Here is a 24225-nt window from a genome sequence, read left to right as displayed (position 1 = left end):
GTGCGCAACATTTTAGAGGCACGTCATTACGTATGTGTGGTTTTACAGTGAGGCACTTGTGCCACTTAACACAGCGGTTTTACAATGAAGCTGCATATGACTAGGACTCTGGAATTTCTTTGTTTCCGTAGCCAAAAACTTGACCAATTGCAGCAAAAGCCACGTGCCGCGTGTACGTCTGGGTTCCCTGGCCCACCACCAGGTGGCGCTCAGCGCCGTTCCTCCGCGGGAGAAACATGAAACAGGAAAGGCAGTGATTCACAGTGGAGGAAAAGAACTAGGAACCTTACCAACAAGCATGCGGATGTAGGGTGGGCAACACAGCAACAAAGAAGGTCAAGCGGAAAGTCAGAGAGGCTGAAATAATCTCATGGATGGCGGCAAAGGAAAAGAAACCTGCCCTGAGTAACTACATAAGAGGAAAAAAATTAAATCAGAAAAGAAACCATTTATCATAACTCAAGGGGAAACTCATTACTTTTCGAAGCGAGATCGGGATGCCTTAGAACACGCACCTATAAAGCGAAATATAAGAAGGAAGAAGAAGCGCGTGCTTGCTGCGGTAAAGCTAGGCAAACGGCGGAGAAGGTTTTATTAGAATTTGAAGACCCAGTGGTTGATTTAGGCAACACTGGCCTCCTTGAAGCCCTTGGGTTCAACGGGAGCAGTGGTAAAGCAAGCATCTCTGCAATAGGCATTAGTAGGAGGCGATTGGAGGATTGGTGGTAGAAAAGTACTAAAACGACAAAAGACGGAGACGTACAACAGCACAGTTTGCAATAGGGGATCAGGAAATTTGGGCGTGGCAGTTCATGGTGTTTCTTTTTTCATTGTTTAACCTAGGTAAGACATTAGGCAGTATAATAGCAGGAGCTTGCTGGTGCAACCCACCGCCCCATTCCAAAGGGGATGCTCATAACATCCACCCATCCATCCGCGGCAGCGGTGGCGTCGGCCGTGCGGGGGAATGAAACAAAAGAACCAAACGGCTCTTCATTGGGCATAGTGCTCGGCTTACGCAATCCCCGTTAAAGATTACGGGTGCATAAGCTGCACTTGTGGGAAACTGGCAAATGTCACATATTAAGCAGGCAGTCACGTCACTACACTTTGACATGTAAAAAAAGAACCCACGTACCAACCGGTTTCATTTATGTTGTGATTGCGCTGTGAAAGCGCCACTCATACTTAGAACTCTCGAAGCGCCGTGAACATGTGCGGGGAGACAGGAACAGCTATGCCGATATGCGCAGTGGCCTCGTGGTCAAGCTATGCAGGGCGCAGCGGTTCCTCCCCCAAGCAAGCCACGCACAATTAGGACGACTGAAGACCAGCGTGAATATGATGAATGACGAAAGGAACAGCAACATCAATGTGCACAACGACGTCGTGCTCAGGCTGCGCAGGATGCAGCGCTTCCTGACCAAAGCAAACCACGCATAGTTAGGACGCTTGAAGAGCAGTGCGAATATGATGAGCGACGAAAGCAACAGCTACATCGGTATACACAACAGCATTGTTCTCAGGTTTGCAAGAACTGAATTCAGGGGTACGTCAAATTGGTCTCTCGAATCAGGTGATAGCAAAGCTTCGCTGCCCAACCACTTTCACAGCGTGGAATGTACACTGTAAAAAAAATTTGCCTTACTTTACAAAAAATTTGCTGGTAATTTGTGACCGAACACTCTTCCGTAAATTAAGAACGGTCATTTCCGTAGAACGGACAACTGTAAAAAAAGAGACCGTAATACAAGATACGAGTGCTTCTGTATCTAGAAAACGGAAGACTCTGTATTTTGAATCTGTACTATAACCGTTAAAGTACGGTGCTTCTCGTATTCAGAAAATGGAACACACCGTATGCTGAATCTGTACTATAACCGTTAAAAAACAGGTGCTTGCCGTATTCAGAAAACGAAAGACTCCGTATGCTAAATCTGTACTATATCCGTTAAAGTACAGGTGCTTCCCGTATTTCATCTTGCAGAGCATATCCATTCGAAGAATGTGCCATCGGGGACAAAATTGCCCAGGACGTGCGAGAGTCGACCGAATTTCATTGGTGTGCTATTTGCTGGGATCAGCCGTGCCACCGTCTGCGTTCGGAATGTGCATACGTGACCCACTGTTTTCAGCGGTCTTGAGCAGAAATGCAATTTGGTCAACGCTCGCACTTCCAGGGTACTTTTGTCCACGACAGTACATCTCCTTTAATGCAAATGTCATGAAGGCAGCTCATAGTCAAAGCAGCAGGTCACCATTGAAAAAATTGTCTTGCCAACACACTGACATGGCTGCAGAGATAAAACACTTTGCACTTTGTGATATGAATGCACTGCATAGCATATATACAAAAAGGTGAAACATTTCAGTCCTCAGGTTCTTAGATCACAGAAGCAACTTTATTTTCTTCAATCACTCGTCTTGCACTTCTTCCTGGTGAAAGTTGTTCTTGACTCCAAACGCTTGCAAGGATAAACTTGCTGCTGTTAGGAGAAACAAGTAGTATTCGTGAATATCCATCCTAAAGAAAGCGGCAAAAAAGTTTAATCACAGAACACGACAAAGCAGTAACTTCTGTGTTAGAAAAACATGTAAGTAGATCAACATTGTTGGAACAAGGGATGTTGCTGTAGCCAACATTTCGACATAGGTGCTTGTCATTAGGGTAGCAAATGTTTTCCTTGGCTGTGTTGTGGGATTGTGCATATCTCACTGGCCCCTAGCCTCATTGGGGGAGAAGTAACTGGTGCATATAATAGGTCAAGAGAAGCCAAAGTGTTAAAATAAAGGAAGGAAGGGTGTGCTTAGCAGTGGTGATTGTGAAGGAGCGGGTATGAGCAATGCTGTCAGTACTTGCCAAGAGTAGGGGTGACCAAAACAGAAAACGATGTACACATGTATGCAGTCATTAATCCAGTAGAACCAATCTTCCAAGAAGACAAAATAGGTATCAAGATAAACAGTTTGCACTTTTGGAAAAGGAAAACGAAGAATTAAGGAAAATAAATTTTGTATCAAGATGCATCTGGTTAAGATCACTGCAAATGGTAAATGAAGGCACATTATGAATATATATTTTGTTGAAAGCTGATGAAGAAAATATATATTAACCAAATATTAAAAAATAGGGACATTAAAATTAAACTGGATATGACCATAAAACAGTAAAGAACAGCCTGTGGAAAAAAATGGGATGGATAATATAACCAGGTGCAAGATTGCAAAACGTCGATTGCTGTTTATATTCATGCTGCTGTTGACGGCTTCAAGTTTCTGTCTTCCTGTGGAACCTTTGTCTTACTTGAACAAGGAAATGGGTCATTTTTTAAACAAGCCAGTTCAAACGCAGTTCAAAGCTTCAGCGGTGTTTTAATGAAAGAAAATATTATGGTCAGTTCTCCTGCTCATCTTGAAACTTATTGTGCGCAACAAACAGGGACGAAGAATAGAAGAAACACAATGTTAAGCGCTGGTCCTTGTGTTTCTTCTATTCTTCGTCCCTGTTTGTTGCGCACAATAAGTTTCAAGATGAATTTGTTCCAACTAGGCCGACTCGCAATCTTGCTTCAGTTCTCCTGGGTGTGCTTTCATTCACCAGTTATTTCCACCGGTGTAAGTTCAAAATTTAATGGTCTAAATGGACCTTAGCTCCTGGCAAACCATTAGCTGGTCTTTTTTTCAACACAGATGCCTGCACATTATATGTGTTGGCAGGAGTGCTAGCGAACTACATTATACTTGTTGCCACAACCAAAGTGAAACTTGGTAACAGTGATTGCAAAAAAAAAACCAGCATTCCACAATACTGATTCAAGTCGTCTGGAAAAGTTGCTTAAGTTAACGTACACCCCCTACTCCACCAGACACAATTATTCACCACACTGGCTCCTATGGTGTCAACCATGCTATTACAACACTAGGCATCAAGTGAGGAGAATTAGGGGATAAGAGGGCACAATGCTTTTTGTTAGAACATCAAATGTGCTTTACATAAATGCTACATTCCAACTAACAAAGGAGCAACCGGTTTGTGAGATAGTGACCAATGCATAAGAAAGCTAATGACATTCTGTGCAGCAGAATGTTGACGATGAGGTGTTATGCGCACAAGTGTACTCTTTCACACAAAATGACATCCTGCACTCAAACTTTGTGCCAACATTAGAGTTTGAAAAACACCATAGTGGAAAGCAAAGAGTGCTGAATTTGTTGAAAATTACTAAAAATTATTCTATTATTCATTAACCTTACTGTTCGTTAAAGATTCACAGATTGTTCCCTATGGGTGCTGTAAACAGGCACCCTTCTTTTACAGTGGTAGCAACAATGATCTGTGGCACAGACAAGAATAAATGCTCATGAAGTTTATGCAAGAGTATATCCTACAAATTACACCCCATTTCACATTACAATATGGTAGAAGAGGAAGACGAAAAAAACTACTTTCTGGTGGAGGATGCATACCCCAGAATAGAAGAAACAAGTGTACCCTAACCATTGCTGCTGCCGATGCCTGTGCACTAGCAGTTACATATAATATGGCAGTTACAATTGTTTTTCCACAAGCACTGCAAGCTGCGGCCAGTTTACCAGTACACAGCTGTAATAAATTTAGGGCAAGCTAAAGCTCTCTAATGGATTTATCTCATATGACACAATTGGAATGCAATATTCTGCAAATAAGTGAAGCGCGATGTGCCATCCCATACAATGATACACCTTTGAAGAATCTGAATCACCACCTGCACTCTTAGGCAAAGTTACACCCTTTGGAGTGCCCCTTCTGCCACACAACAATAATCGTTATTTGCCTTGATGCGTTTCCTTTCTTGAAGACGCCACGCCCGCTACTTTGTTGTCGGGAATGCTATCATGGTGATAACGCGCATGCCGTTCGTTACTGGAAAGCACAGGGCCCGCAGCGTTAAAGAAAGGAAATGCATAAAGGCAGATGACAATTATCGTTGTGTTGAAGAAGGGGCACTTCAAAGGGTGTAACTCTGCCTAAGAGTGTGAGCCGTGACGAGGGAAAAGAGTGTGTTCTGTGTAAAGTAGTGCACCTGTATAACCTAAAGCTTTGGAGAATGCATTTAGTATGAGCTGGGAAGGTTCCTAATTTTAATTGCACACAGTGAAAACCTGCATGCAGTTTTGCAAAATGCAAACCCCCTACCTTTTTGTTGTTCAAACGTAATACATGTACATTATGGGTTTCGTTCGCAAACAATCAAAGTGAATAGCACCACCCTAAGTGTTATGTGCCTTCTTGTTAGTGTCGAATGCTGCGATCGGCAGAGAAACGGATTTCTGGAGCAATATGAAGTATTAGCTACTGTGATCTCAGTTCTTTCACTGCTGTTTAAGCATTATCGGGTCCTAAAGTAAAGAAACGAGGAATAAATACATGCATATCTTACCTTACAACCCTCATAAGTATTTAGTAGTCTGGATTATGAAGGATTCCAGATTTACAATGCAGGACAGATTTTATTCCACTGAAAGAATGGCATCATGCCAATGATTCTGCATTTGGTGCTATATTTATTTGTATTTAGTTCAGTTGGAATGTGTGTATCGTCAGCGATATCGCTTGACATGTTTTATATTGACTGTTTTCTAAATTTAGGCAAATTCGTATTCGCAAATAACCTTGTATGACACCAAGAACTTGCTTATCAGGAGTATTTCTAACATTTGCAAGATATGAGGCTCTTGAATGCATATCTCAGCCTGGGGTACACGCCGCCCCCTAATCTCATCAGCAAGTTTCTGGAACTCATCTACGAGGTTTCTTATGATGAATGTAAAGTTGCTTGAATGGGAGAATAAGGGAATTTATAACAGGTGAATTATGCAGCATAAGAATGATGTCAGCAAGAAGCAAGCATCAAGAACTATAAAATGAAGACTATAAAATGCAAGAATTATTTGGGATGATTTAAAATTCTGGCATTGGAACGAAATGTCTTTCAATCTATATATAAACTCTGATTATTCACTCTACTACCACTACCTTCATTAGAAACATTCATAATCATTATCCTATCTATGCCACATCATCCTAGTTAGTATTCAAGCCTTCATAAGCTGCTTTTTTTTTACTGCTAATTCTCTGTGGGAAAGAGATGTCCGTATGAAGACCATATCATATACTTATTACCCGTTTTTTGATAAATGATAAGGGAAAAACTTCACACCAAAAATGCATTGAGCTTGAGCAAGTTCTGCGTTTGATGCTGTTGATTCTTTTTCCCTTTGCCATCATTGACTCACCTGGTTAGCTAAGTAGACAGAAAAGCTGCTGGAGAAAGGTGGGGGTGCCAAACCAGACTTGTGCCCCAGGGGACCTTTTCACGGTCACTGGAGGAACTGCCTGTGGCCTCGGCATCTTCCTTGAGGGCCACGGCCCTGTCTAAGAAACCTTGTCTCCACAGGCTGCACAAAGAAAGATAATTTGCTGAGCTAAGTCTTTTTCTTAAAAGAACCCATTTAAGTTGTATTCGTGGCTTTGCACCACAAAACTGACACATGACTGGCCACTCAAGACACTTTATGTGTATTCGCAGGCTTATTCCTTGGAAAAACACTTTTATGTAGCACACAATGAGTAACAGTAACAAAAGTGTATCAGGAGGCTTTCATATTGCTCTACAACTTTTCATTGACACATTTCATTTAATTATTTGAGATATTTAATAACTAATTAAGAATTATGTAATTAGGCAGAATGCACAATATAATCAGAGTATCTCCAAGCGATGGCAAACATTACCTTCATTTTGTCTAGTTACATCGCATTTACATATTTCTAAATCTTGGTGCATGATAGTTAAGACACCCTGTAGATCAAAAAACAATATTAAAATTTTCATAATCATCTCTTGCGTGTTATTGGTGGCTATGGCTGCTTCAAGTTATTCTTTCAGTATGGTACAAGCAGTTTTGAAGTGAAATTGTTTTGCATCGAGGGCATGTAATCTAGGCAATCAAGCAAAAGGTCAAGTTGTGTTCACTATTCAGATGTTTAACTAAGAAGCTGCAGGAAAAGGAAAGAAGACACAACACCTAATAAACAATGCAAAATTTGAAAATTTAAACTGAACAAGAAACCAGTTTTTGTAAACACAGAAAAAAAGCCAGCAGCTTACATCGAATACACCCTTGCTATGTACTCCAAGTGAAGTTGTTACCGCAATGCTTGGGCACCATATGAACGTAACAATCAACAACTTCGAGCAGAATATTAATACCACTAAATGAACTGGCCTTTGAAGATTCTTGATCTGAAATCCTCAACGACTTGTTCTGGTGTTTAATCTGTCAAGCTCAATCTGTATTCTCAAAATCTGGCTCTCGGCCATAATTTCTCTAAACGCAACATCAGCTTAAATCTCAAGATAGGGTTGACCTGTAAATAAAGTGGATAATGCATGGCAAACATCATGAACTCTCTTACATGTTAACCAGAGGGTTCAATCATGCAGCCATGAAATTGTGATGCAGACACGATATATTGAAGCTGGTTTTGTGAAGTGTTTCATGCTTCCAAGGCTTCTTCAGTTGTGAAAGCTGTCTCTGTTAGCTAAATAAACGAATAGCTAAATAAGAGAATAAAAAAAGAACTTCAACATGCTCACAATATGTTGGCCATTTGCAAGTAAACAGCAGCCTTTTTGGGCACCCAGGTTGCCTGGTGCAAATCTACTATGCCACAGTACTTGCGTTACCCAGTACCAGCCACTTTAAAATGCAACGTGTTCAGAACCCTTTCCCTCTGTTTGTCTGCTTTGGAAACAGTTTAACATGTGTTCAGTAGGCGTCGAGAAAGGGGACAGAAAACACTGTGCACCACTGATTTCTAACATGTTTCGCTGGATGCAGCACACCGCACCGGATGCAGGTGAAGCCAGTGGAAATGCGATGTCATGCAGTCGCTTGTCCTGGAAGCAGGGCATATGGTGGACTAACTAGTGCGTGCGATCAGATAATATTGCTGCCGAAAAACTTTTCTTTGTGGTTTTTCACATTTTAGGAGGTCTCTACATGTCTGGTAAGCACTTTTATGACAATCTGAACCCGTATACGATAGTGTTCTCTTACATCAAGTTTTTTCTGATTTACCAGTGTTTCCATTGCACGCCACTTATCTTAGCGACACTGTAGACACTACAATGGGAAAATTCTGGAAACCTCGAAACACTGCTGGGGTAGTTTATGGCACATCAGGCAGGCATGTTAGGGGAAGAAATGCTACACACCCGTGCAACAAAGTGCTGCCGCAAAGTTGTGAAGCACCAACTTCCGGGACAAGGCCGGCTTCACTCGAGGGCGCTCGATGTGCTGTTCATCCCCTGTAGTAGAGATCAGTGGCGTGGACCCTTTTATACTGGCTGTCTTTTCTGGTCGGAACCTTGGCAACAGCTTCCACCATACTTTTTTGAACCTGCAACATGTGCAGAGAAAGTCTCATCACTGTGCATTGATTGTATGGCTTTATTGTGCTACAGATTCTATCAAATCATTAAAAAATACAGTTCACACATTTTTACTACTGTATATAGACAGTCTAGTTGCTATACACGCGAAACATTACCATTCCTCTGACAGAATGCAACAATAGAAGCGTACACTGTAAAGCTACACTAAAATTTATATTGATGTGACACCATATGAGCATACAGTATGCTTACTGTATGCTTTAGCCCTGTGTCAAGTAAAAGTTAATTGTCAATCATTTATGGTTTATTTCTACTTATTCTGGGTCATCAAACTGTACAATCAATGTTCGAAGTTTACACAATGTTGGCTTTTGATTGCATATGTGATCCGTTTCCTACTTACGCATGCAGTAATCCCACTGTAATAAGGAAAAAGAGAATAGGAAATGCCGTGATAATCTTCTACATTTGATGAGGGCAGCAGCAATGACCAATAGCATGTGGTTGAAGCTACATAATTACTCAGTTTTCACACAGCTTAATTATTCAGCAAGTAATAAAGAGCTATCCTGTGCACCTCTGCATGACCAATAAAATCTGACTACTTGACACTGCACTAAGGCTGCCGCTTGGTACTGTTCGGCAGTTCAGCTTTGGTTTTCTGATATACAGAACTGTTTAGGTACCAGTAGTTTACTTTGCGATAAAATGGAGCTTGGAGCACTGGTCATTTGCACATAAATAATGCGACAGCAAATATAACACAAGGATAGGAACATGGGTCTCTTGGAAAAAGTCCATACACATTATGATTATGTGATGTGATGCCACAATGAAACAGAAAGCAACGCATAGAAGTGGACGGCGCTTCCATGCCACCAAGGTTATTGGACAGACAGTACTTCAGAAGTGCCCGCAACACAATGTGTTGGCGGGCTAGTTGGTGTGAATCCATAGATTCTTTGTTAAGCGCAAAAAACAATGGACACAAGAAAGACGACCAGCGCAAGGCGCTACACTCAATTGACATCACTTTATTGCGTCGCTCCTTTATAAATAGTAGAATCTAAAAGAACATCCGCAGTGAGCACCATGTGCAGAGACCACCAACAACCAATCACAAGAGCGTACTCATGCGACGGGATCCAAAAAACCATATTGATCACTGCACAAGGTTAAAGAAGCCACACTAATGCACTGTGACCCCAATGACTGTATGAAGAAAGCTTCCGATAACTCTCAGGCGGTGGTATCACAGCACTTTTTCAAAATCGTAGTATCACGAAACATGGCTTTGCACTTCCATATTTTACAATGTTGAGCCAAATGGGAACCTGTGCCTGTTGGTATGGATCGCTTAGGTTCGCAATGTTTCGTGATGCTACGATTTTGAAAAAAGAGCCGTGATACCACCGCCAGAGAGTTATCGGAAGTTTTCTTCATACAATTATTGGGGTCACAGTGCATTAGCGTGCTTTCTTTAACCTTGTAAAGTGCTCAATATAGTTTTTTTCTGGATTCTGTCGCATGAGCGTGCTTTTTTGATCAGATGTTGGTGGTTCCTGCACATGGTGTTCACAGCCCATGTTCTTCGAGATTCTGCTGTCTACAAAGGAGGGACGCAATAAAGTGATGTCAGTTGAGAGTAGCGCCTTGTTCTGTCGTCTTTCTTGTGTCCGTTGTTTTGTGCAAAAAAAGCAATGATGTATTCCTTGTGTGTGTTTGAAGACAGCTCCACACGAAGTAGCGTATCCAGTATTGCTGCCCAGTGGTTTAGCTCGCCGCAGTTGGAAGTGCCACAAAACATAAGGAGAGAAACCTGCATTATAGTCTTGTTGCAAACAAGAATATAACGTGAAGTGCATTCTGAGGCCAGAAACTATAAAAAAAAATTTCGTGATGCACCGCTGTGCAAGGTTTTATAGCAAAGTCAAATACATTTAGTGTAAATATGACACTATGATGGTGCACAATGGTGGTAATCTGTAATAATTTAAAATGTGCCTTAATGTTACAACAAAAGCTGACATTACTTAATAATAGCCCTGTAAAATTTAACATGCAGGGGCACCGCTTGGTTAAACAATAGTGATGTATTGTCTATGTACACAAGTATTACCCACGCATTTCTGCCATTGTCTGAATGGCATAAATGAATGGGTAATACTTGTATACATAGATATTACATCTCTATTGTTTAACCAAGTGGGTAAACTATGTCTGCCTGACACAAGATTAGAATTAAACCATAAATATACATAGTCACCCTAACAGTAACACCTCATTTGAACTTCACAGTAAGTAGACGCCTGTTGATGCCAGCCTCCCCCAATGCTAAATTGTGCTGCATGCTCTAGAGAGAAATTATAGTGGTATCACTCAACTCTGAAGCAATTCAGGACTGCAGCACTGTAGAAGACATCTACAAATGTCCCATTTCATGTATAACAGCCTGAATTGCTTGCACATCTTACCAAGTGCAAATTAAAATTTCTTTTTGTTTAGCATTTTTGCCTGCTAGACCACAATCCAATGTCATCAATATATTAACATATTACCTCAAAGAACCTAATTTGGCTTATAGATTAACACCTTTGCATACTGCCACAGCTGCACTCTGTCATATGCGTTGCAATCATAAAGGAGTGCTGGTCCACCAGCACTCCAATGTCACTAACAGTGATCACCTACACAGCTAAGTAAACGGTCATGATTCAGGTGGAAAATAGTTATGAGAAAAAAAATCCACTCACCTTGAGAGTTATAATACTGCAATAACTTGAGAGAGATGGACCCATTGCAGGCAGCAGACCTCTTCTCAGCTCCAGCACAACAGCAACTTGCCTTTCAGTAAAAGAAAAGGATTGATTAGTAATGATAAGTTACCTTGTTTTTGCTGAGTATCAATGCAATCTGACTTTCATGCATATCCACTCTCCGCTTTAGTAATACAACTGAATTGTTCGTCAAATAAAAGAGTCTATGATGATACCATTCGCTTCTCTTGTATGTTAGAAGTAGAAGTAGAAGTAGAAGTAGAAGGTTAGAAGTACCTCACGGAAATTCCGATCGAGCCAATCGCGCTATGACTGGAATCGATCTGAAAAGATAGGTTGATCCCTTTCCCCATTCATGCGTCATTTTTGCCTTAAGACGTTGCATAGTGGTCTTTTGAAAATATTTCTGTTCGCGACACCGGCTTACCACACATCATTTTAACACCTACGTTATGCAAACCAAATAAGATTAAAATGGGCTTACCTCATGAGCAAGTTACGAGCGCGCGTAGACTGTTGAACACCCGTTGAGAGCAAGCAGGCTATCCGTGTCCAAGCGCATACGTGCACCCAAACACAAGACAACTTCTTCGATGCCGCAGCGAGCAGAGTTTTGTACACGAAGTGAAAGACATCCAGCGCAAATATCTCCGCGCGATGGTGGCAAATAACGAGCGCACAAGCGTACACAACACAGCAACAAATTCGGAACTTTGCCAATTCGAACGTGCCGAGACCCAAGCAGCGTAACCATCCATCGTTTCTGTTCTTCGCTCCCGATGCGTCAATCTCTCTTTCTTGGGGTCTTGCTCCACCCTTGAGTACAAATCAAGAGATATTTACGGCGAATTAACAACATTTACAACACGACTCGAAAAATGCCGGCTGACTACACATGTGCATCTCCATCTGCCACTCCTAACGGACGCGCAGCGCGCGCTGCCCCCTGGTGCCGCACTCTGAGCGCGGAGAACCGAACAGAATCGGTTTCGTTTTCGCATTTCTGCTCTAGTTACTGGAACTGCAATATAATTGCTTGACAAATAATTGAATTCTAAAAGAGGAGAACGCTTTCTCTCCCACAAGTTAGTGCGTTTTATACAAAGGGAGAGAGAATTCAAAAGGCAGAAAGGCAGGGAGGTCAACCAAAGCATTCGCTACTGGCGATAGCAAATCCCTGTGCTATAATGAAGTGCAAAGCAGTGCACTGCGATGCGTCCATAAGCTCTAGTACAGTGATAATTCGGGCTGGTTGGTGCATGTAATGAACGGGTAAATAATGAGTTGTGTCATAACATTACCGATGCATAAAGCACGTGGAACTAATGGTATTGCATTCTAGGTCAAAAAGAAATAAAGCTTGAATCGTTACATCTCGACACTGGGCATTCTTTCTTGCCGAAATATTTTTTTCTTCTTTTTGACAGTATACACAGTACTAGCACGGTAATAGGTCCTTAATCTTCAGTCACCTTCCAGTAGTTTACACACATGTCGGTGAATGTTCGCGTTCTTTATTCTACCGTACAAGAACGAGCGCTCTTACCGGTCTTGTTTCAAGATGAAGCGCCAAATGTTTGCGATTACATCTTACCGCATGAATTAACACATGAACAGTGAAGATTATGCGTAATCGATTTGTCTCAATGAATGGGCAGTTATTGTCACAGACGAGATATTTTGTAAATATCATGGGAATGAGTTCAACCAACTACATTGCAGTTCAGCAGTGCCCTTTGACACTTGGGTTAATTGCTTGCCGCATTCGAAAATTTCCTCCGACCGTTGTACTTGGATCAAAAGGCCGCCAGTCCCCTTCGAGACCATTTATTGCCAAATGTAAACGCAGTTACGGTCATTATACCACTCCCTGCGTTTCGGTACTGATTTAGAGTGCGCACAATTTTTGGCGTATAGAGCACCAATGTCATTCCCAGTGCACCAGCACCTGAGTGCCGCAAGCTTGTTTACGTATGCACGTATGTCCCCGGCTCTTCATTCACTTAAACATATATGCTGCGTTATTAACTACAAAGCGCTTAATTTGAGAACATTGCGAGAACACGCATATATTTGCGCATATGATCAGCGTTACAAAGCCCATATGCGCGGCAAACTGCGACCGCAATAGAAGATGCGTATATATATTTATACGATCTGTTATTGCAGCTTTTGGTAGAAGGCTAGCTCTCACATTTTGTACGCAACTTCATAATGCGTACAGTTTGCGTGTTCAATAAAGTATTGTTAGCTGAAACTTTGAGTACGAGCGCTCATTCAGACAGCTTAAATTTTCTCACAATATACGGATGTTCACATAACAAAAATACGGAATTCTCTCTGTTTCGTCCAAAACAGCGTATAGCCGTTATATGATTACAGTGAAAATGTCCGTAAAGCTGAATACGGAGAGCACTTTCCGTATATTAACGGCAGATTTTGCCGTATTTTTGAAATATAACATACTTTCCATATTTTTATCTGCAGTTCTCCGTATAATGACAGAAATCCCCCGTAAAATTACGGAAATTTTTTACAGTGTAGCCGTGCTCCCACACCCCCTTTCAATATACACATTTTTTGTTTTTTACCGTGTTGAAGGGCGAGGTTCAGCGGCATGCTCTGCATCAATGTCAAATAAAAGAACAAAGGTACAAGTGCTTGCTTTGAAAAGAAAATACCAATAACATAAAACTAATGTTGTCTTGCATTTGCATCATTCTATTTGTAGGGCGCCCGCCAGTTGTGGCTTTCATTCCCACCGTCGCCGGGCCCAGACCGCTTCAGATGAAGTGGTCGGGGCCATTGCACAAGCGTACACCGTCGGGGTGTTAGGCTTCCTGCTGTAATGATACGCTTGGGAAAGGAGCGTGCGCGGCCAATTGTCGAAACCCTCGTGAGCGCAACAAAAAACAAATTTGGGCCGCTCTCATGGCGAAGATTCCCCATATGGCGCTCAAAATGGGCCTACCGAGGTGGGGACGCTTTTGGGTTGGGGCAAACAGCACCTTACTATCGTTGAGATCCTTTGATGGCTGAGCACCAGGCAGGGAGCGCGCTTATACGTATTTAACAGATAGGTGCTCGTCGAAAGCACTTGCTTCCCGCAACCGCGGCGGATTCTCTTCAACAAGGCCATCTGTGGTTGTATGAGAGGCGTCCAGAAACAATTCGGGAAATCTCTTGTGCCTCCCTGTCGAAATAGAAACCCCCAGGAGAAGTGGAGCACCAGACCAGGCCACATCTGTACGCATTAGAAATCACCGGAGGGTTTCCGGTGGCAGTGGGATTTAAACTCAATATTCGAGGCGGATTCTCTACAGGTACACCACCGCAGCGGTTGTTTAGGTGTTTTTTTTCTATGTTTCCTTTCTACGGTTCAGGCAGATATTGTTGAAGGAATGTTTGTTGCACCGCAGGAAGGGTGGCCGCCCTCACTAAAAAATGTCATTCAACTGAACCCTATTACTTAAGAATTCGTTTCTAAAGATTCCCTGTCATTGATCGATCAATTCCTGAGATTCACATAGATTTGCGCAAATTATTTTTTTCCACTGGTGTTTCTGCCTTGATAAGTGTTAATCTCTATTTATAATATTGCTTTTGCCACTTTGTGTAGTACTTCACCGTTTACCCATGATTAACTTCTGAGAGCAAAACAAGCCCTGCCGGGCTACCAAATACAACTATGAATGTACTGCAACGCAATGAAGCATCTATCTGCCACTTTTAAGTTTGCATCGCCCAACGAGCCGCAACATAGACCTCTACCCGACCAACGGTACGTAATTCCCTGGAACGTACAAAATGTCGGAAGCATCGTCAATATACAGGAACAAAATTACTCCATATTTACTGAGAAATAGCCGATATCAGGCTTTGTCGCAAGCTCACTTCACAGCGGAAATACGAGATCGATGCTGTTTGCAATGAGTAAAAAAAAACGTTTTGCGGAATAAGGTATCGTATTATTCCTCATTATTTCATAAAGAAGATTAAAAATGTAAATTTTGAGACCACGGTCACCTTTGCGGTTACGATTTGTAAGCCCTTGGGAGGAGCAAGTCCAATAGTAGTATATCGTCGCTGCGGTATACTTTCGACTCTCAAACTCTCAAGTATACTCTCAAACTGCACATTTCTTTGTACAGGATGCTATACCGGTGGGCTAGTCAATGTTTTACCTACCCTAAGTTTCGTTAACTCGTTGCGTAAGCACGGTACGCGAGCACTTCTCTGTATCAAATGTCGAAATGCGACAACTGCCGCCGTCTTTTGATTCCAAGAACTCGCGGTCAAAGGGTGAACCACGTAGCCAACGAGCAACACTAGAAGGTGATAGTGCACTTCGCCACGGGCGACAAATGCGCACGCAGTTCAAGTCCGTAGTGCAGGACTAAAATTATATTAGCGTAGATATCTGTTGCTTTCACATGAGAACATGACTTGCCTTTGAGCGAAGTGTTTCGGCTGTGTCGAATGTGAAGAGCAAGCCGTCAATCTTGTCGTAACCCACCATCGCCTGGAACTTCTGGTCGATCTTGAATGTGAAGTTGTAGAATCTGTTATAACAGGCCTGTAAAAAACCGAAATAGAACTTTCAGTGCAGTTAATGTTGCGCAGTGACTGGAACGTACCGGTTCGCCTGTCATATCACAAGTGCAACAATGTTTTATTCTGTCCCTTTTGTCACGCTCACCAGTCTGGCGCCTAAAGGTAGTAACCAAGACGGTCGTTGTTAACTTGATTTGGCGTCGGCGCCTGTTACGCGATGGTAATGCATTTGACAGATATACACGCGAAGAGATGTAATTCTCCGAATGCGATGCTTCTCTCAATTAGGCCAAAATAACGCCTAACTCATTTATGTACAATTGTACGGCCAGGCTCGATTGAAACTCTCTATGCTCAACTTTGCGAAATGCGGTGCATGCTGCCAACTTCAGAAAGTGAGGCTTGTTTGAAAGTACTGCGCGCTATGTAGCATCCCTAAGACATATGTAACAAGTTTCTACCATCACTGGATGGAATTATGTTGCCGATAAATGCCATCCTGCGCAGGAGAAAACATCAGGAAACAGGACTGTCAGGCTTACTTTCACAGGCTTGAGTTAATAATAATATATGATTGTGTTCCCATTCTGAGTACGAAGCCAGAGTGTATTTAAGGATCATGGAAACAGTCATTCTGAAACGCAATCACTTGGCGCTGCAAGTAATTCTTTAATATCGTATAAAAAGTTCTGAGTTTTAGGCCTCACCTTTTGTTTTAACTTCACTTCGTTAAGCTTTTCGACAAGGTAGCATATCGAACCAAGAATCAGACACGGCTCGACAAAATGAACGCACCCACACATCAAGGCACACTTACGGGGGTGTGCAGGCCATTTTTCATGTCTGTCTGCAGCTTTCGTTAGTTTATGCAAAGTATTGTTGTTATACACATAAGTCTGCGCCACCTCTATTTGCCAGTTTGTCAATTTGTGGTCAGTCAGAGGGGCTACAGGTATTAGGCTTCGGGCAAATCGAACCGTCTGTCTATTTATGGCACTGAACTTTGCTAGGGATGAGTAGTTTGTTGAAGGCAAGGTAATATTTTAGCGATAACTCAATAGGCCATGTTGAGTAACCAACGCCTAAATATCAGCGTTGGTTTGTTACAATGCCTGCATCCAGTAAATAACACGTGCGTGCGCTTTGAGCCTGTCATTTAACCTGAAAAAGTGTTCCCTGATCCAGAGCATTCCTACATTTACACCGAATCGAGAGACGCAATCAGAGCTTTCGAGACGGGTAACCTCGCACGAGAAGCGGCCTCTATTTTAGAGAAAAGGGCTTACGCCGGCTTTCATTATATCACGTGGTTCCCCGCACACATGGGGACGAACGTTCTCGAGGGATTCCCAAACCTCAACGAGCTTGCCCACGACCGTGCGTGAGAACTCACGCGCCGCGACGGTCTGGAGGCTCCGGAGGGGCAGGAAGGGCCTCAGCAGAACGATCCACTCCTCACATTTAATGAAATCACTAAACATTACCAACTTGGTCGGAGAATTTATCCTCTGCCTCACCCGAAGCTCAGTAGAGGTCAGTCAGCTACACTTAGAATTCTGCAGACGGGATCATTCCCGTCGCGGGGATTCCTCAGTAGGCTGTACTTGGATGTGGACCCTAGTCGTCCCGACTGCACTGAAACCTTTTGCTCAATGGTTCACATGCTCTGGCGATGTCCCGCGTTGCCTAACTTCTTCCTCTCCAGCGAAGCCGAATGGGAGGAGGCCATCAGAAGCACGGCACTCCGAAAGCAAGCCCAGGCTATCCAAAGGGACCAGGAAAGAGCGGAGCGTCACGGCGTTCTGTCCTTTACGTGAGCGCGGCCAGCGGCTACAATGGCCTGCGGTTAGGAGGTCCTGACAGTACCTCATCAGGAATAACTAAAGTTCGTTGTCTGTCTGTCTGTCTGCGACTGCGTAATAAATGTATAACAACCACTCCGCCGCAATGATAACTCATCCGAATATGGACAAATCTTTATTATTCCACGTTGACATCATTTCAGTTCACACTACAGCAGCTTAGAATATAGGTATGATAACATGGACCTGTTTACCAACTGGCTTTTGTAATTATTAACTAAAGACAAATATATACCATTCAGAGGAAAAAAGCAGAGACTTAAAACAGTAACGTCTATTTTCGCTGCACCGGCATATGAATCAGTGCCTTCGTTTCCAGGGCCGAGTTAAAGAAGGTCACCAGGCGTTCCAAATGAATTTTGGATTGTCTAAAGAAAGCCTTTCCTAGAAGATAAAAAAGGCAAATCAGAAAAAATACAGAGTAACGCACAAAAAAACGGACACTCTGGATCTTATAATAAGAATATATAAAAAGCAGACGTTGACATTATCACACGCTGCGACAACTAACCTGTTACGCCTAAGCATAGCAGAGAGTGGAACGTGATTGTCTATGCTTTTGTATACGATGACAATATAGAAATGCCTAAAAATAGCACAATTGAGACATGTAAAGCGCGATGTTACGGTTAATGATATGCAAAAAGAGACCGTAGCAGCAGTGAATGGGATGTGATTGGGGTCTTTCGTTGGATTGCATAAACAATTTAACGTGGAAAATAAATTGCACGTATAGTGCAAATGTCTCAAGTTGGAGCATCGGAGTTTTAGCCTGCGTTGTTAGTGGACCCGGCGGTGGGCGTCGAACGTCCCTTGAATTGCCAGAGTAACGGAGTGCGCTGTCTGCTCCAGTTCTTGGCTCCCAATCTCACGTAGAGAAACTATGTTTAAGGCTCAGCTACGATGGTGAATACAACAATCAAACCCCGGCCCTCCGTCCCCAGCAGCCGCAAAGCAACTGACCACGGCGGCGGTCAGACCTGTGACGTTGCAGAGGGTGCTAAGAATACCTGGCTCCGGACAGGCCGCCATTGGAATCTGAACATGGCAACGTTTAACGTTAGAACGTTATCTAGTGAGGCGAGTCTAGCAGTGTTATTGGAGGAATTAGAGGGTAGTAAATGGGATATAATAGGGCTCAGTGTGGTTAGGAGGACAAAAGAAGCATATACAGTGCTAAAAAGCGGGCACGTACTGTGCTACCGGGGCTTAGCGGAGAGACGAGTCTAGGAGTCGGATTCCTGATTAATAAGGAAATAGCTGGTAACACGCAGGGATTTTATAGCATTAACGAGAGGGTGGCAGGTCTTGTTAGGAAACTTAACAAGAGGTACAAATTGAAGGTGGTACAAGTCTATGCCCCTACATGCAGTCATGATGACTAGGAAGTCGAAAGCTTTTATGAAGACGTGGAATCGACAATGTGTAAAGTCAAAACAAAATACACTATACTGATGGGTGACTTCAATGACAGGGTAGGCAAGAAGAAGGCTGGAGACAAGTCAGTGGGGGAATATGGCATAGGCTCTAGGAATAGCAGAGGAGAGTTATTAGTAGAGTTTGCAGAACAGAATAATATGTAGATAATTAATACCTTTTTCCGCAAGCGGGTTAGTCGAAAGTGGACGTGGAGGAGCCCGAATGGTGAGGGTAGAAATGAAATCGACTTCTTACTCTGCGCGAACCCTGGCATCATACAAGAGGTAGACGTGCTCGGCAAGGTACGCTGCAGTGACCATAGGATGGTAAGAACTCGAATTAGCCTAGATTTGAGGAGGGAACGGAAGAAACTGGTACACAAGAAGCCAATCAATGACTCAGCTGTAAGAGGGGAACTAGAGGAATTCCAGATCAAGCTACAGAACAGGTATTGGGCTTTAACTTAGGAAGAGGACCTTAGTTTTGAAGCAATGGCCGACAATCTTGTGGGCATCATTAAGGAGTGTGCAATGGAAGTCGGCGGTAACTCCGTTAGGCAGGATGCCAGTAAACTATCGCAGGAGACGAAAGATCTGATCAAGAAACGCCAATGTATGAAAGCCTCAAACCATACAGCTAGAACAGAACTGGCAGAACTTTCTAAGTTAATTAACAAGCGTAAGACAGCGGACATCAGGAACTATAATATGGATAGAAGTGAACAGGCTCTCAGGAACGGAGGAAGCCGAAAAACAGTGAAGAAGAAACCAGGAGTAGGCAAGAATCAGATGTGTGCGTTGAGAGACAAAGCCGGCAGTATCGTTACTAATATGGACGAGATACTTCAATAGGCTGAGGAGTTCTTCAGAGATTTATATAGTACCAGTGGCACCCACAACGATCGTGGAAGAGAGAATAGCCTAGAGGAATTCGAAATCCCACAGGTAACGCCAGAAGAATTAAAGAAAGCCTCAGGAGCTATGCAAAGGGGGAAGGCAGCTGGGGAGGATTAGGTAACAGCAGATTTGTTGAAGGATGGTGGTCAGATTGTTCTAGAGAAACTGGCCACCCTGTATACGCAATGCCTCATAACGTCGAGCGTACCGGAACCTTGTAAGAACGCTAACATAATCCTAATCCATAAGAAAGGGGACGCCAAAGACTTCAAAAATTATAGACCGATCAGCTTACTGTCCTTTGCCTACAAAGTATTTACTAAGGTAATCACAAATAGAATCATGAACACCTTAGACTTCTGTAAACCAAAGGACCAGGCAGGATTCCGTAAAGGCTACTCAACAATAGACCATATTCAAACTATCAATCAGGTGATAGAAAAATGTGCAGAATATAACCAACCCTTATATATAGCTTTCATTGATTACGAGAAGGCGTTTGATTCAGTCCGAAACTCAGCAGTCATGGAGGCATTACGAAATCAGCGTGTAGATGAGCCATATGTAAAAATACTGGAAGATATCTATAGCGAGTCCACAGCCACCGTAGTCCTCCACAAGGAAAGCAACAAAATCCCAATAAAGAAAGGCGTCCGACAGGGAGATACGATCTCTCTAATGCTATTCACAGCATGTTTACAGGAAGTATTCAGAGACCTGGAGTGGGGAGAATGGGGGATAAAAGTTGATGGAGAATACCTTAGCAACTTGCGATTCGATGATGATATTGCCTTGCTAAGTAACTCAGGAGACCAATTGCAATGCATGCTCACTGACCTGGAGGGGCAAAGCAGAAGGGTGGGTCTGGAAATTAATCTGCAGAAAACTAAAGTAATGTGTAACAGTCTCGGCAGAGAACAGAAGTTTACGATAGGCAGCGAGGCACTGGAAGTGGTAAGGGAATACATCTACTTAGGGCAGGTAGTGAAGACGGATCTGGATCATGAGACTGAAATAACTAGAAGAATAAGAGAGAGAGAGAAAAACATTTATTCGGACCATCGAGGTGGTTGCTCTTGAGGTCGAGTGGGTGGGGTCCTCATTCCAGGACTCCACTGGCCCTGGCTGCTCGACGTACTTGCTGGACGAGAGCTTCTTGTCCCGCCAGGGTATCGCCGGTCAGCTGTACCTCCCACCGCTCAAATGACGTGCTAGGCGTCTTTAAGTGTTGAGGTTTGCCCTCGCACCCCCACGAGATATGAAAGAGTGTAGGGCGTGTGTTGCCGCACCAGGGGCAGATGCCGCGATATGTATGTGGGAACATTTTACTGTATCTGTGTAGGTTTGGAAATGTGTTGGTCTGTATAAGTCGGAGAGCTACGGCATCTTCAGTGCTGAGCTTTTTGTGAGGCGGGGGATAAATCCTGCGGTTGAGTCGCTGGATCTCCAGTCGGTCGCAATAATTGGATGGCAGGGGCATGAAGGTAAAGGGTGGGGATTGATGAGGCGATTGGTCTTGCCCCGCTCGGTTGATGAGCGCTCGAGCTAGGGCGTTCGCCCTTTCGTTCCCCTCCAGACCCGCGTGCCCCGGCGTCCACGTGATTTGATGGTATTCGTGCAGCCTCGGGCCTAGAATCTCAGCCGCCAGCAACGGTGTCCGTCCGTTCGTAAAGTTACGGCAGGCCTGTTGCGAGTCCGTAACGACATGGACTTCCCTGCCTACCCTGTCTTCTTGCTTTATTACCAGCGCCGCGGCTATGGTCTCAGCCGCAGCTGGGGTCTCTGCCCTCACGGAGGCCGCGAGAGTCAAGGAGTTGTCTCTCCCGTTCACGGCGGCTACCGCGAAGAGGCCCCCCACAGGGTACGCCGCCACGTCCACGTACGTTACGTACCGGTCACCCTGGAATTGTCGGCGCTGTCTGTCGACGCGAGCCTTGCGTCGCCCTTTATGGAGTTCATGACTCATGTGCTTCGGTATCGGGTTCGCCTTGATCTTGCCTCTGACCTCAGGCGGGAGTGATCGTTGCCTATCGAGGGCACGGAGCTCCGTTGCCGTTCCGGTCCGGTGGAGGATGGCTCTGCCCGCCGCCGTGTTCTGTAGTCTGGCCTTTTGCGAAGCCATAACCACGTCCGACAGCTCAGCGAAGGTGTTGTGGATCCCGAGGGCCGCTAACTTCTCGTTTGAGGTGGTGGCAGGAAGACCCAGAGCCGTTTTGTACGCGCCTCTGATGATGGCATCGACTTGTTCTTGGTCGCGTTTGTTTAGCGAGTGATGGTGATACGGCATGCTATACGTGATTCTGCTGATCACCAAAGCCTGGACGAGACGAATCGTGTCCTCTTCTCGCATGCCCTTGCGGCTTCTTGTAATTCGTTTTATAATCCGCGAGATCTGGTTGGTGGCAGACCTTAGGGTTTGGATGGTGTGGGAGGCTTTCAGGTTACTCTGGATCCAAAAACCCAGAATCCTAATCTTATTGCCTTCCGTTATCTTCTGGCCCTCAAGATAGAGGTCGATAGGGCCGGGGGACTTGTAGATTCCTCCTCCGTGCACCCGGATCACCTCAGATTTTTCGGGCGCACAACGCATCCCGCTCGCTGCCGCAAATCTCTCCACAGCCGCTGCGGCCTCTTGAAGGGTCGCCTCTTTTTGTGCTAGGGAGCCCTTGGTGGCCCAGAGCGTGATGTCGTCTGCGTACAGGGCGTAACCTAGGTCGGGGATCTTCTGCAGCTCTTTGGTCAGCGCTAGCATCGGGACATTGAAGAGAATCGGGGAGATTATCGCCCCCTGCGGTGTTCCTTTGTTCGGCACGTCGATCGTATCCGATCGAGTCTTGCCTATTCCGATGGTTGCCGTCCGGCCCGTCAGGAACGATTTAACGTAATTAAAGATGAGCTCCCCGCAGCTGATGTCGTTCAGTCCTTTGAGAATGGCCTCGTGGGAGATGTTATCGAAGGCCCCTTTTAGGTCGAGTGCGAGCAGGAGGTGTTCTCCTCCCTTCGGTATGCCCTTGAGAACTTCTTCCCTTAGGATTAGGAATGCATCTTGAGCAGAAAGTCCCGGCCTGAAGCCAAGCATGGTGTGCGGGAAGAGGTCACCGTCCTCTATGTAATGTTGGAGGCGGCTTTCTATGACCCTCTCGTACAGCTTGCCGAGGCACGAAGTCAGCGAGATGGGACGCAGGGCGTCGATGGCGGGCTTCTTGCCGGGTTTGGGAATGGTCACGATTTCCGCGTGTTTCCACTCGTTTGGTACGTGACCCTTGCTCCAGAGTTCCTCGTTGAGGTATTCGGTCAAGTCCTGGATATGCATCGGGCTCAGGTTTCTAATCATGGCATTGGTGATTTTGTCAACTCCGGGAGCTGTGTTGCGCTGTGAGGCTCGTGCCGCGGCATACACCTCTTCCTCCGTGATGGGAGCGTCCAGTTCTGGTCTTGGTTCTCCTTCATATTTTAGGAGGCAGGGTTGTATGGGGTCGCTACCCAGGTATCTGGTTTTTAGGGTGTCAATCAAATCCTGGTCGTTTCCGGGGAACTTGTGAGCGATTTCTAGAAGCGTACGACTGGTTGTCGATTTCGCCTTGTCGGGCTCGATCAGGCAGCGTAGGATGGCCCACGTCTGCGCCGTACTCAGGGTACCCTTGAGCGAGGTGCAAAACTGTGGCCAATTTTGCTGCGTGAGCTCGTTTGCGTAATTTCTGGCCTCGTCTGTTATTCTCTCGATGCGAAGACGTAGCTTCCGGTTGAACCGCTGTCGCTTCCACCGTTTGAGGAGGCCCTCACGGGCTTCCCACAGGTGTAAGAGCCGGCGGTCGACTTCGGGCGTCTCGACCGTGCGCTGGATGGTTTTAGTGGTTTGGATGTGGGCGTCCCGGAGGTGCTGCATCCATTCCGCTATGTCTGTTATACCGTTTTCGGGCGGGGGGTACTGCCTGAATGCCTCCCAGTCCGTTAGCCTAATTTCGCCAATTGTTCTCTTGAGTTTCGGCGTGGATACCGAGATGCTGAGGATATAGTGATCGCTGCCCAATGTTTCGCCCAGGTGCGCCCATGAGTATTCCCTTACGTTTTTGACAAATGACAGGTCCGGAAACGTGTCTCGACTTACACTGTTGCCTAGTCGGGTTGGTTGGAGGAGGTTGGTTATCAATTCGAGGCCCATTTGGTCAACCGCATCGAGGAGCGACCTTCCCTTTTGCGTGTCTTGTTGGTAGCCCCAAGTCGTGTGTCTAGCGTTCATGTCTCCCACAACTACCAGCTGGTTGCAGCCAGCGGC

At 44.6% G+C, this 24225-nt stretch overlaps 1 protein-coding gene and 1 long non-coding RNA gene across 7 annotated transcripts in view; both read right to left on the bottom strand.

Annotated features, from left to right (window-relative positions):
- The window catches only part of LOC135917831 (uncharacterized), a 265446-nt gene that overhangs the window by 111687 nt on the left and 129534 nt on the right, over window positions 1-24225 (bottom strand). For all 5 annotated transcript variants that reach the window (XM_070536083.1, XM_070536081.1, XM_070536084.1 and 2 more), the window contains one exon: window positions 15669-15794. In XM_070536083.1, the coding sequence (XP_070392184.1) occupies window positions 15669-15794 (126 nt within the window). The remainder of the gene's footprint in view (window positions 1-15668; window positions 15795-24225) is intronic.
- Window positions 2383-15662, bottom strand: LOC139057592 (uncharacterized). Of its 2 annotated transcripts, XR_011512919.1 has the most exons (6): window positions 11703-15662; window positions 11195-11285; window positions 8845-8860; window positions 8262-8446; window positions 6277-6438; window positions 2383-2486 (listed from the first exon to the last, which is right to left on the bottom strand). It is a non-coding gene; the product is annotated as an uncharacterized lncRNA (long non-coding RNA). The 2 variants fall into 2 exon arrangements; XR_011512918.1 differs by having other exon boundaries at window positions 11195-15662.

Source organism: Dermacentor albipictus, chromosome 3, assembly GCF_038994185.2.
Source record: "Dermacentor albipictus isolate Rhodes 1998 colony chromosome 3, USDA_Dalb.pri_finalv2, whole genome shotgun sequence".
NCBI lineage: Eukaryota > Metazoa > Arthropoda > Arachnida > Ixodida > Ixodidae > Dermacentor > Dermacentor albipictus.
The sequence above is the reverse complement of the archived record's forward strand: the minus strand, read 5'-3'. Positions and strand labels throughout refer to the sequence as shown.